General features: G+C 47.0%; 2 protein-coding genes across 3 annotated transcripts in view; both read left to right on the plus strand.

Annotated features, from left to right (window-relative positions):
• EIF2D (eukaryotic translation initiation factor 2D) overlaps positions 1 to 1,606 on the plus strand; it is a 33,218-nt gene extending 31,612 nt beyond the window's left edge. Inside the window, exon 16 of the mRNA XM_068114293.2 lies at positions 601 to 1,606. Within this exon, the coding sequence (XP_067970394.1) occupies positions 601 to 665 (65 nt within the window). The 3' untranslated portion in view covers positions 666 to 1,606. The remainder of the gene's footprint in view (positions 1 to 600) is intronic.
• A 965-nt stretch (positions 1,607 to 2,571) lies between these two features.
• Positions 2,572 to 10,222, plus strand: C4H12orf57 (chromosome 4 C12orf57 homolog). 2 transcript variants are annotated; one of them, XM_068114280.2, is made up of 3 exons: positions 2,572 to 2,737; positions 8,392 to 8,568; positions 9,347 to 10,222. In XM_068114280.2, exons 1-3 carry the CDS (start codon positions 2,692 to 2,694, stop codon positions 9,484 to 9,486), a joined length of 363 nt encoding a protein of 120 aa, XP_067970381.1. In that variant the 5' UTR covers positions 2,572 to 2,691; the 3' UTR covers positions 9,487 to 10,222. The 2 variants fall into 2 exon arrangements, with proteins under 2 accessions (XP_067970381.1, XP_067970382.1); XM_068114281.2 differs by having other exon boundaries at positions 2,586 to 2,737; positions 8,362 to 8,568.
• The last annotated feature ends 3,161 nt before the right edge of the window (positions 10,223 to 13,383 follow it).

The raw sequence follows: 13,383 nt of genomic DNA on the forward strand, positions 1-13,383 counted from the left end.
AATGGGGGCGGGGCGAGACTGTGCACGTGGACGGAAGCATATGTTGGGACAACTTCACACGTGGAGAAAGGGAAATAAATGTTGTTCTTTTTTTACTTTTTATTTTTTGTTTCTTTTTTGGGGGGGGGGGCGGGGGGGTGTTAAAACGTTAGACAAAGAGTAGATGTTCGGGGAAGTTTGGGGGAGAAGGGAAAAATCTAAGAACCTAGCAAAAACAGCGAATGAAGGAACAAACTTCGACAGGGGACCCGGGGAAGCCTGAGGCAAGGCCGCACACGTGCGGCAAACAGAAACGATTAATTTATGAAAGATTAACACTGAGAAACTTCCTCGGGACACACTATAGGTTCACACACCGAAAGATAAATACAGTTTCGACAAAATACAATTGTGAACAATGACTTAACTTTGAAAACGTGGAGAACGTGTACAGCTTCGAAAATCTGTGCCGTCGCCGTCAAGATCTCGTGAGATCCCCTCTCCTCTGTCTGTTATGCTTGGTATCAACACGGCAACCTGTAGACGGCTTACCAGTGAGTATTGCCCTTGGAAAAGGCAAGCGTCCGTGAACTAACTCCCTTTTTATATTTACTTCTGCAGATGAGTACAAGATCCCAAGCAAGTACATCACAGGCCTGGAAGCAGCAGTGAAAGGAAAGAAATAAACATTGTAGGTGGGATTTGTCCGTGAAGCAGGATGTGCCACCACCCATTTGCCACAGGAAATGAGGTCACGGGTATGGATTCAGCATTGAAGCAAATGAATGGCTTCAGCACGGATGCGCTCCTCGAGGACACGAACACGCTACTTACCGTAGAACCTACGGACTGCTGTTCCTACAGCTTGCTTGCTTTGATTTCTCCAAGGTCACATGGTGGGACAGCTGCATTGACTGATGACTTGTTGCTACTTTGTCCATTTTTTTTATTTTTTATTTTATTTTTCCCTTCATTCGCTTGTGGGCTCGACAGCATCAAGTCAAGTTTTGTGGTTTTTCTCTTTTAAACCTTATTTAATCAGGTGGTTGAAGCTTCTCTTTGTACCATCGACTTGAGAATGGTGAATAAATGTGTGAACTATTTACCCAGACCTGGTGGTGTAATACTTAGACTTCAAGCATCCGCTCTGAGTCTGGGAGGTCCTGCTGTTTGGACTCCAGTTGAGACATTCCAAAAGACTTAAGAAATGTTACGTGCTGCTTCTTTGCTTGACGCTCAGCATTTGAAAAGGAAAGAAGATGGCCAAACAACTATAGGTCGTCAACCATTGTTCAGGTTTGATGGGCCTATCATAATCTCACTAAAATTCACCGAATGTCTGTCCGTCTGTTCCCAGGTACCGCAAAAACGGCTGAACCGATCGCAATGAAATTTTGGGTGGGTAATCCTGGGACCCCCTGGAGTAAAATAGGCTATATTGTTTTCCCAATTTTCCAATTTTCCAGTTTTTCCAAACACGATGGAATAATATTTACCGATATGAACAGTGATGTCGATTTTATTGAAATTCTACAAATACTGTTTAGATTTTGATGATTTGTGTGTGATATGATTTAACGGAAGTTTATATAAATCGTTTAAAATAAAAAAAGCCTTCAATTTCTGATATTTTGCCTTTTCATTTGGGCCTCCCAATTGAAGCCCCGCCCATAGGGCGGGTACTATTGCTAATTATATATTAATTTCATCATTGTGCTCACAGGGAAATTGTCCATAATTTTGTTTTTAAAAGGTTGAGACTACATCTTGAGGGTAGTTGGCAGCATAGTGCAGTGGAAGTGCACTTGTCTTTGAACCGTCGACCAGACAATAACAAAAGCTCAGGTTTGTGCTTGGCAAGCAGAGCATTACATCACAAAGTGTCGTCTCTTGGATGGACGTTAAGCCGGTTGTCCCTTCTGCTGGCGTTACTTGAGGATGTTAAAGCCCCCTCGGTGGCTTTCGCTAAACATTGGTGAGCACCCTCAACAAATTCCTGCCCACCCTCTTCTTTTTCTTTGCATAATCTTCAAAGGGCTCTTCCAGCCAATGAAGATTATCATTTTGTGTGCGCATGCATGTAGAAATCCCTGAAGATCAGACCTGGCCAGCTGGTTCGTGAATGACTTCGGCCCAAAAACGTCCCCAACCGACCTCACTAGAAAGTAGGAATAACAGGTTGTTAAAGTAGTGAAGACCAAGGCAGTTTTTAAAGTTCTTGGAAATTATTATATCTGCAGATTAGATAACGATAGCCGATATTCCCGAAGGATTATGGTGCGCAAAAATGAATATGATTGGGTTCGACAGAATTAAATGAGAAATTTGAGTTTGAAACGATCGATGCGCCTCACAATTTTTGTCCTATGAATCTCTAAGCGGTGTATTCGACGACGGTTTTTCGACGCGCTGTGCAATACATCCTTTATCTTGATGTTTTGTTGTTGCATTTTACGCTCTGTTTATTAGTTTGTTAAACGTAATAATAATTATTAAGGTCGAGAAATACCCATTACAAATGTTGATACGAAGAATCGCATCGAGAGAGGGTTCTGGCCGGATATTTTGATCGTAAAACAACAACAACCGTCCATTGAGGAAGTGACGTCTCGCGAAATAGACCGGTGGGCGGTGACGAAAAGGCTTGCACGTTAGTTGTTGCTATATGTGTGAAGGTATTTAACTCGAAAGTGACAAAAAAAAGTCGTTGCAATGGCGACCTGCCAATCGGGCTCACATACGACGGAACAAATTAAAGGTGAGTTTGAGTTTTCTAGAATCCTGACTGGATATTAAAAAGTGAACGTTGAAATGTCTCATGATGATGAACGCTTTATGCACCACAATAGTCAATATATATATATAATCACAATGAACCGCTTGACATATACAGTATGAACCTCTTTACCGAACAAGTTTATGTTCCATAACCTCGTTTTGCACCACAATATGCAGCGAATCATTTTATTTAACACATTCTTCTTTTACAGTAGGACCGATAAATTAACCAGTCGCCTTTTTGTTACTAAAGGAGGATTCGAATTATTATTTCTTTTTTGCCTTTTTAAAAAACTGTTTGTCGTTTCGATAGTTTTTACATCATTTTACAAATCTCAGGGGTGAACTCTCTCTCATACCTGTATCCTTCCTCAAGGTCGTGGTACTGGTAGTCAAGTCTGTCTTTGGTGTATCCTTCCTCCTCCACCCCGCTTCAACTCCTTCCTCCTCCCTCTTCCACTGTTCCCCCCCCTCCCTTTCACTCCATCCTTCCACCCCCCCCCCCCTTTCACTCCATCCTTCCACCCCTCCTCCATTCCTCTTCCACCCCTCTTCCACTCCTCGTCCACCCCTCCACCCCTCTTCCACCCTTCTTCCACCCTTCCACCCTTCTTCCACCCTTCTTCCACCCTTCTTCCACCCTTCTTCCACCCTTCTTCCACCCTTCTTCCACCCTTCTTCCACCCTTCTTCCACTCCTCTTCCACTCCTCTTCCACTCCTCTTCCACTCCTCTCCCACTCCTCTCCCACTCCTCTTCCACTCCTCTCCCACCCCTCTCCCACTCCTCTTCCACCCCTCTTCCACTCCTCTTCCACTCCTCTTCCACTCCTCTTCCACCCCTCTTCCACCCCTCTTCCACCCCTCTTCCACCCCTCTTCCACCCCTCTTCCACCCCTCTTCCACCCCTCTTCCACCCTTCTTCCACCCTTCTTCCACCCTTCTTCCACCCTTCTTCCACCCTTCTTCCACCCTTCTTCCACCCTTCTTCCACTCCTCTTCCACCCTTCTTCCACCCTTCTTCCACTCCTCTTCCACTCCTCTTCCACCCCTCTTCCACCCCTCTTCCACCCCTCTTCCACCCTTCTTCCACCCCTCTTCCACCCTTCTTCCACCCCTCTTCCACCCTTCTTCCACCCTTCTTCCACCCTTCTTCCACCCTTCTTCCACCCTTCCTCCACACTTCCTCCACTCTTCCACCACTCTTCCACCCCTCTTCCACCCCTCTTCCACCCCTCTTCCACCCCTCTTCCACCCCTCTTCCACCCCTCTTCCACCCCTCTTCCACCCCTCTTCCACTCCTCTTCCACTCCTCTTCCACCCCTCTTCCACTCCTCTTCCACCCCTCTTCCACCCCTCTTCCACCCCTCTTCCACCCCTCTTCCACCCTCGTCCACCCCTCCCACTCCTCCTTCCACCCCTCTTCCACCCCTCCTTCCACCCCTCTTCCACCCCTCTTCCACCTCTGCCACCCCTCCCACCCTCGTCCACCCCTCTTCCACCCCTCTTCCACCCCTCTTCCACCCCTCTTCCACCCCTCTTCCACCCCTCTTCCACCCCTTCTTCCACCCTTCTTCCACCCTTCTTCCACCCTTCTTCCACCCTTCTTCCACCCTTCTTCCTCCCTTCTTCCTCCCCTCTTCCTTCCTTCCTTCTGTCCCTCTTGCACCCTTCCCTCCCTCTTGCACCCTTCCTTCCCTCCCTCTTACACCCTTCCTTCCCTCCCTCTTGCATCCTTCCTTCCCTCCCTCTTGCACCCTTCCTTCCCTCCCTCTTGCACCCTTCCTTCCCTCCCTCTTGCACCCTTCCTTCCCTCCCTCTTGCACCCTTCCTTCCCTTCCTCTTTCACCATCTCACCCTCCCTCTTTCACCATTCCTCCCTCCCTCTTGCACCCTTCCCTCCCTCTTGCACCCTTCCCTCCCTCTTGCACCCTTCCCTCCCTCGTGCACCCTTCCCTCCCTCTTGCACCCTTCCCTCCCTCTTGCACCCTTCCCTCCCTCTTGCACCCTTCCCTCCCTCTTGCACCCTTCCCTCCCTCTTGCACCCTTCCCTCCCTCTTGCACCCTTCCCTCCCTCTTGCACCCTTCCCTCCCTCTTGCACCCTTCCCTCCCTCTTGCACCCTTCCCTCCCTCTTGCACCCTTCCCTCCCTCTTGCACCCTTCCCTCCCTCTTGCACCCTTCCCTCGCTCTTGCACCCTTCCCTCCCTCTTGCACCCTTCCCTCCCTCTTGCACCCTTCCCTCCCTCTTGCACCCTTCCCTCCCTCTTGCACCCTTCCCTCCCTCTTGCACCCTTCCCTCCCTCTTGCACCCTTCCCTCCCTCTTGCACCCTTCCCTCCCTCTTGCACCCTTCCCTCCCTCTTGCACCCTTCCTTCCCTCCATCTCACCCTCCCTCTTTCACCATCTCACCCTCCCTCTTGCACCCTTCCTTCCCTCCCTCTCTTGCACCCTTCCTTTCCTCCCTCTTTCACCCTTCCTTTCCTCCCTCTTTCACCCTTCCTTTCCTCCCTCTTTCACCCTTCCTTTCCTCCCTCTTTCACCCTTCCTTTCCTCTCTCTTCCACCCTTCCTTTCCTCCCTCTTTCACCCTTCCTTTCCTCCCTCTTGCACCCTTCCTTTCCTCCCTCTTTCACCCTTCCTTTCCTCCCTCTTTCACCCTTCCTTTCCTCCCTCTTGCACCCTTCCTTTCCTCCGTCTTTCACCCTTCCTTTCCTCCCTCTTTCACCCTACCTTCCCTCCCTCTTTCACCCTACCTTCCCTCCCTCTTTCACCCTTCCTTTCCTCTCTCTTCCACCCTTCCTTTCCTCCCTCTTGCACCCTTCCTTTCCTCCCTCTTGCACCCTTCCTTTCCTCCCTCTTGCACCCTTCCTTTCCTCCCTCTTGCACCCTTCCTTTCCTCCCTCGTTCACCCTTCCTTCCCTCCCTCGTTCACCCTTCCTTTCCTCCCTCTTGCACCCTTCCTTTCCTCCCTCTTGCACCCTTCCTTCCCTCCCTCTTTCACCTTTGCTTGTGAAAAGACCATGGGCCGAATTTACGAAAGGTGTTTAAGTGTTAGACTTGTGTAGAATCGCTAATCTCGTGCAAGCGATGTTCAAAGTTCGTCGCCAATAGCTGAAGATCGATTATAATCGATCTAATGATGATAATTATCTAATGCTGATCAAAACCTAATCACAAACATTTAAATAGAGAAACGTCTAGGCGTCGGTGAGGACATGTTTAAGGCCATCTTGCATTGCATGGCTTATAATTGGTAGTTTACATGGAACAGTGAATATGAATATGTTAGGAGTGCTTGAATTGGCTCAAGAGGAGGCAGAAGAGGATAGGAATAGGGCAGGTTGCCAACGGGCATTAAGAATCTTCGAGGATAGATGCAATGAAGAAGTATGACGATATCAAATTTGTCGAGTTACGGACTCTCGAAGGAATCATTATGCTGAATCTAGTGTAAAATGGCCTGGATCAACCTACGATGAGGAGCAATTCGCTGAATCTCCTCCAACATTTGTTCGTGGCGCTGTGATTCCATGCAAGCGCATCATTTTGATTGGATGTTGGAGATAGGGGCGGGGTTTCACAGGTTAATCGGCTGTTTAGACGCGCACAACTAATCGGCTGTTTATCTCCCTTCGTAAATTGCTGTTTAGAAGGGCGATTACCAGTGTGCGTACAACGATGTTTTTGTCACCGTTTAAGCGTTAGGCATGTGTTAGGAAGATGCTTGCTCAGCGCCTTTCGTAAATTTAGCCCAGAATGTCTCAATTTGGTCCTTGCCTCCAAATCTTGTGTTCACAAACCATACATGTCTGTTGATGCAGATAGACACTAGCCTTCACAAGCAAGACTCATTCTTCCTTCTACAAAGGCAGTCTGCAGACTGGGCCATTCCTGGGAGCCATTCCTAGAAAATTGCTATTTTGTATGTAGCCTGTGGCTGCTGGTTGCATCATTTTCTGGAAGCGCGGTTGTGTCGCTGATGAAGTGCCCCTGTTTTTAAGTGTAAGCCGGTACTCGTATTGCCGACCTCAGAAGGATGAGAGGCTGTCAACCCACCTGGTGTTATTTCAACGACACGACAGGTAGGCTATGAGCCAGACCCCCCAAATTGACTGGTTGGTACCATACAGATGGAGTAAGGCTCATTGTGATTTTTAGCAAGATATATGTCCCTAGATATGAAAAAAAAGTGATAGCAGTGTATAACTCTCGGCCATTTGTGTTATCACCCGAAATATTATTATACGCCCGCTTCGCTTCGCCAAAAAATGTGATATTTGCTAAAATTGGAATAAATATGTTTTTAAGGACCACAGAGTGCCGAGATCGAGATCGAGATCGTATTTGTTCGAGAGATCATGGTAAACCTAGAGTGTGGAGCAAGTTTGCATGCATTGTGAAATATAATGTAGCTGATGTTACAAACCTACTTTAGGATACTAGCTAATACCAAAAATTACACTGAGATACCAAAAGTAGTAGACGAATAAACCTAAAATGTTCAAAAGCTATGTTTCGTTCCAAAATATCAAAATTAGGGGGTATTGTTGAACATATTTTGAACTTTACCAAAATATGTGCCCCAAACAACCACCATATTACAAAGTAATGATATATTCCAATGCAGTGGTTCCTTGCGAAGATTTTGAGGGGTCAAATGTTACTCTGGGAGTTTTCATTTTTGAAATATTGACAAAAATGTACAATGCGAATTCTGAACTCGAAGCGATTTCGACCACTTTTTCACTAAATTTAACATATTTTTTGTCATTATATCAATATTTTGATAAATAACCCCCACAAATGTTCTATATTTCTATTACTATATTAGTTGGCATCCAGTATGCAAATTATTGGCACTCTGTGGTCCTTAAAAACACATTTATTCCAATTTTAGCAAATATCACATTTTTTGGCAAAGCAAAGCGGGCGTATAATAATATTTCGGGTGATAACACAGAGATGGCCGAGAGTTATACACTATCACTTTTTTTTCATATCTAGGGACATATATCTTGCTAAAAATCACAATGAGCCTTACTCCATCTGTATGGTACTGACCAACCCCCTTGGCTCATAGCCTAAGGGGCTCAAACTCAAGACCCTAAGATCTTAAACCAACCACTTTAACCCCAGGCTTGAAAAATCAAAACTGCTCCCAAAGTCAAAACTACTTTGTCTGTAGCTCAATGGAGTATTGCTCCCCTTTGTGGGCTGGTACTCCAGCATCACATCTCTCTGCTGGGTTCTGTGGAATGTAAAGCTCTCAAGTTTTGTTGATCTCATATCGGAGACTGATAGATGACGTTTCCAGAGAAGTACAGTTAAAAGTGCCTCGGTATATTATAAGCAGGATCTTGTTTGTCTCGTACTGTACTCCTTTGTAAATATCCCACACGATTTTACTGTACATATGACTGCACACAAAATGGCTATGGATTGTGTGTCCAAAGCAGCAAATTATTTTGGTAAATGTCTAAAACTTATACAAGGGCTAAGGCCTGATTAAACCGATGGATCGACACAGTATGTGAGATGTGAACCTGGGATCACAGGTGGTTCTAAGAGTGACACAGAAAGGATACATTTACCTGCCATCTCCCAGGTGCCTGACTGTCCCTTGTGTACTGCACAGCAATCTTGGCACAGGTGCTGGCTGCGTTCGCTGAACCCATGAACGCCGCACGCATTCAGGAAGCACGTGAAAGTGCGTGCGGCGACACGTGCAAGATGCTTCAGCTGGTGCTTCCGGTGGCCATTGTGATCCAGCAGCAAGTGATCCAGAACTATGGTTTCAGCAACGATGGAGAAGGTGCTTCTGTACTTCATTTATAGGAAACAGGATGGGGATGGGGAGGGAGGGTGTGGGAGGAGAGGGTTCCACCTCTGGCTCTTTGGGCCTACCTGGGGTATGAAGCATCCTTACCTGTTCCACATACCGTCTGTGCTTTGCCACCCAACGTTGTACCTATTTATTTTCTCTTTGTATCAGCCACTTTAATCATTAAGCCAACACCAGGCTTCTTCTTTCCTTGGACAAGGTGCTCTCTCTCTCCCCCTCAGCCCTCCCACTCCCCCTACTCATGGATCTTCCAGTCGACCTCCTCCTGGTTAAACTTCCAGAACATGAGCCGGCTGCACACCAACTATTTTGTTCCTCTTTTCTCCCAGGTGTGGAGCCGGCTGCTTGAGGCTGTTCAATGCCACTCTTCCCTGCAGGGTTTCAAGATGGCGGTGCACCACAATTTGATGTCATTCACCAATCTTTTATACCCCAATTAGCCCTACCTAACGTCACCAGTAGTTGTCTTGCTTGCAGGTCACAGTTTCCTCTTCCATTTTGTTCTTTACCTGTGTTTGTTGCGTTCCACCGTTGCCATTACCCCTCTGTCAGTTTGTCTTTTATCCTCTGTCATCCCGTGACACCACGAGCCCCATTTTGTTTTTAAAAAAGTGGTTTGTAAGACGATAAAACACTTCAGGGTTTATGGGACCAAAGTTAATTTTCACATTTAATAAAATATGTAAAACATATTGTAATCGACATTTTTTTTTTGTTCGATTCGTGATCTTTCCATGTTTGCGTGCAGGTGTGCTCAAATTCACCAAGGTGGTCAGAAGTCACGAGGCACACGATTCCGAGATTGCAGCAATGGCTGCCAAACTGAAGTCGACATTCCTGCCCCCTCTCACGCTCCCCACTCACAACGGCACAGCAGGGAACAGCTGAGTTTGGCTGCCAGGCCTGACTCCGTCACAGAGTACCCAGAACCTATTTACAATATGCCCGAGTGCTCCGGGCAAAGTTTGCAAACCAGTGGACTTTTGTAGGCTCGATTATTTAAAGAGGATAAATTTGTCGTACCGGCTCCGCTTGTGATTGAGAGTGACCGGTAGCTTCCTCCTTGGATTATTTTCCCCTCCACATTTGTGTTTGTGCGTACGTGACCGCCTACTCCACACCATGGCTTTTTTCTTTTGACTTATTTCGGTGCTGTGGTAATTACCGCAAAATATTCTCCCACACACTGCAGCTGCTTGTAAAATGTTGGATTGTGGAGTGACTGGTAAAGCTGACCCTTAACCCTATTCATGCTAGGGGGAGGCGAGGAGGGTCAAAATAACCTTTACCCCTCCCGCTCCCTTTATTAATTTCACAATTTCTCCGTAACCCCCGCGAATTGCCAAATACTGTCTGATGACTAATAAGCCTCCCAAGTAGCATATTGGTGCTGGAAGGTTTATTTCCACAATTAGTGACCCCAGTTTATAATTGCACTGCAGAGGTTCTAAGACCCCCAGTAGCACTAAACCACCATTTAGAATTTTTTTTTTTTCTTCCTGCATGTCCAACACTCCAGATTTCAAAACTGTATCAATTTCTGAGCGGTATCTCGGAACTGGCTCAAACTTTTATGAAATTTTGCATCAATAATTGGAATAAAAACGATGCGGGGTTGACATAACTTTTTGACCTTGACCTAATTTAAGGTCATGACCCAATTTTAGACGTGTGTGTTTTTCACCGGTGTGTACCCTGGTTAGAATAGGTACACCGTATCCCTGCGTGTCATAAGAGGCGACAGAGGGTTGGCGTCAGGAAGGGCATCCGGCCATAAAAACATTGCCTCAAAAAGAGAACCATGACTTACAACTACATATGGGCAGGGTACAGCCCGAAGTGGAGATCGGTTTCTGAGGTTTGGGACATGGAATGTCGGGACAATGACAGGGAGATCAGGAGAAGTGGTGGAAGTATTGGTCAGAAGAAGAGTAGACATATGTTGTGTGCAAGAGACGAGATGGAGGGAAGTGGTGTGAGAATGGTGAAGGGTAGGCAGGGACAGAAATACAAGTTTGTGTGGCAAGGGTGCCTGGAGGGCGTGAATGGTGTTGGTGTCCTGTTTTCTGAGGAGTTTGTAGACAATGTGGTGAGTGTGACGAGAGTGAGTGATAGGTTGATGATGGTGAAAATAATGATTGGAAAGCTCTTGGTGAACGTCATCTCGGGATATGCTCCGCAGGTTGGTCGGAGCGATGAAGAGAAGGACAAATTCTGGTGTGTGATAGAGAAGCTGATGGAAAACGTGAAAGATGAGGAAGTTGTTGTGGTAGGAGGAGACCTAAATGGACATGTGGGAAGGAGTATGGACGGTTTTGAGGGGATTCATGAGGGTTACGGATATGGTGTGAGAAATGGAGAAGGTGAAAGGATTTTGCAGTTTGCTGATGGAGCTGATTTGTTGATTTGTAACACTCAGTTCCAGAAAAGGGATAATAAGCTTGTTACAGACACGTCAGGTGGGTCGACGACAACCGTTGATTACCTGATGGTGCGTAGGCGAGATAGGGGGCACCTCCGGGACACAAAGGTGATCCCGGGGGAGGAGGCTGTTTCACAGCACCACTTGGTTGTCTGCGACATAAGGGTGAAAGGTGCGAGGAGAGCTCGGCGGGTGAAGTACCAACCAAGAATGAAGGTGTGGAGGTTGAAAGAGATGACGGTGAGGGAGGCATTAAAAGAGAGGCTGAGTAGGGTAGAGGATGATGTGGTTGAGCTTCAACGTGGTTGGATGTCAATGAAAGTTAGTCTGTTGGGAGCCGTTGGTGAGGTATGTGGATGGACAAAAGGACCACCGAGGCACTCGGAAACATGGTGGTGGGATGATGAAGTTGGAAAGAGGATTGACGAGAAGAGGAAGAAGTTCAAGGAGTGGCAGAAGGCGAAGGGTACGGGAGCAGAAAAAGCAGAGCATGAAAGTTATTAGGCAGCAAAGAAAGAGGTAGCAAAGGCGCAGGAGGCATGTAGGAAAATGTTCGGAGAATGCTTGGATTCGGAAGAGGGTCAGAGAGCAGTATTCAGGATTGCAAAGCAGATAGCGAAAGAGGTGTGATGTGATGGGGGTGAGTTGCTTGAAGGATGAAGTGGGACAAATCGTTGTGGACCCAGATGGAATTAAAGGAAGATGGCAAAGATATATGGAAATGCTGTTGAATACAGAGAATGAATGGGATGGCAACATAGAGAGTAACCCAGTTTTAGGCCCAGCAGAGAAGATAACTGAGGAAGTTGAGGAAGCCATAAAAGCAATGAAGAGTAGAAAAGCGGGAGGGCTGACGGGAGTTGTGGGAGATATGTTGAAGGCAGCAGGAAGTTGGGGTGTGAAGAGAATGACAGAGATCTGTAATCTGGTGGGGAAAGAAGGCCGCATTCCGGTGGATTGGGAACCGAGTACCCTCGTCCCTCTATACAAGGGGAAAGGTGACCCTCTGGAGTGTGGCTCGTAACGAGCGATAAAGTTATTGGAGAATGGAATGAAGGTATTGGAAAGGGTGTTGGAGAGGAGGATAAGGAAGAAGGTGAAGATCGATGAAATGCAGTTTGGATTTATGCCAGGAAGAGGAACGACAGACGCGCTCTTTATTGTGAGGCAGTTGCAGGAGAAGTACATGGAGAAGAGGAAGAAGTTGTTTCTTGGGTTTGTTGATCTGGAGAAAGCATTCGATAGGGTTCCACGTGAAGTATTGACAGGGGCAATGAGGAAGTTAGAAGTGGAGGAATGGTTGATCAGAGTAGTGATGGCAATGTACAAAAGAGCGCGCACAGCTGTAAGGACGAAGGACGGGAACAGTGGTGAGTTTGAGGTGAAGGTGGGAGTGCATCAGGGGTCGGTACTAAGTCCACTACTATTTGTAGCTGTGATGGAGGTGCTGGCTCAGAACGTAAAGGAGGGTTTACCGTGGGAGTTGTTGTATGCAGATGATCTGGTGTTGATTGCGGAAAGCATGGATGGACTGAAGGAAAAGATGAACAAGTGGAAGGAATGTTTGGAGACAAAAGGTCTGAAGGTGAATATAGGAAAGACGAAGGTGATGGCAAGTGGTAAAGCATGTGGTGAGGTGGAAAGAACTGGGAAGTGGCCATGTGCTGTGTGCAGGAAGGGTGTCGGAGTGAACTTGTGCGCTGAGAGGGTTCATCAAAAATGTTGTGGTCTGAGAGGGTCATTAACCAGTGTGGCAGCTACATTCAAATGTAAGGTGTGCACAGAGGGAGCTGCAGATGGAGGAAATGTTGAGTTGGATCTTGGAGAGGGCGTGAAGCTGGAAGGTGTGAAAACATTTTGCTACCTCGGAGACATGCTGAATGGAGAAGGTGGATCAGACTCGGCAACGGTTGCTAGAGTGAGATGTGCATGGAAGAAGTTTCAGGAATTGAGTGGCGTGCTGATGAGGAGGGGAGTGTCGTTGAAGCTGAAGGGAAAGGTGTATGCTGCATGTGTGAGAAGTGTTATGATTTATGGGAGCGAGACATGGGTCATGAATTGAGGGAAGCAACGAAGGCTGGAAAAGGTGGAAATGCGAATGGTTCGGTGGATGTGCGGAGTATCGTTGAGAGAGAGGAAGACGAATGATGAATTGCGAAAGATGATGGGAATAGAGCCTGTGATTGATGTTGTGAAGAGGAACAGGTTGAGATGGTTTGGTCATGTGTTGAGGAAGGATGAAAGTGACTGGTTGAGAAGAGTGACGGAAATGAATGTCGAAGGAAGTCGAGGACTGGGAAGATCGAGAAAGACTTGGCTGAAGATGGTGGAAGAAGAAATGCGGGCAATGGGGTTAACAAGGA

This window comes from Myxine glutinosa, chromosome 4 (genome assembly GCF_964187855.1).
Source record: "Myxine glutinosa chromosome 4, kmMyxGlut1.1, whole genome shotgun sequence".
NCBI classification, from domain to species: Eukaryota; Metazoa; Chordata; class Myxini; order Myxiniformes; family Myxinidae; genus Myxine; species Myxine glutinosa.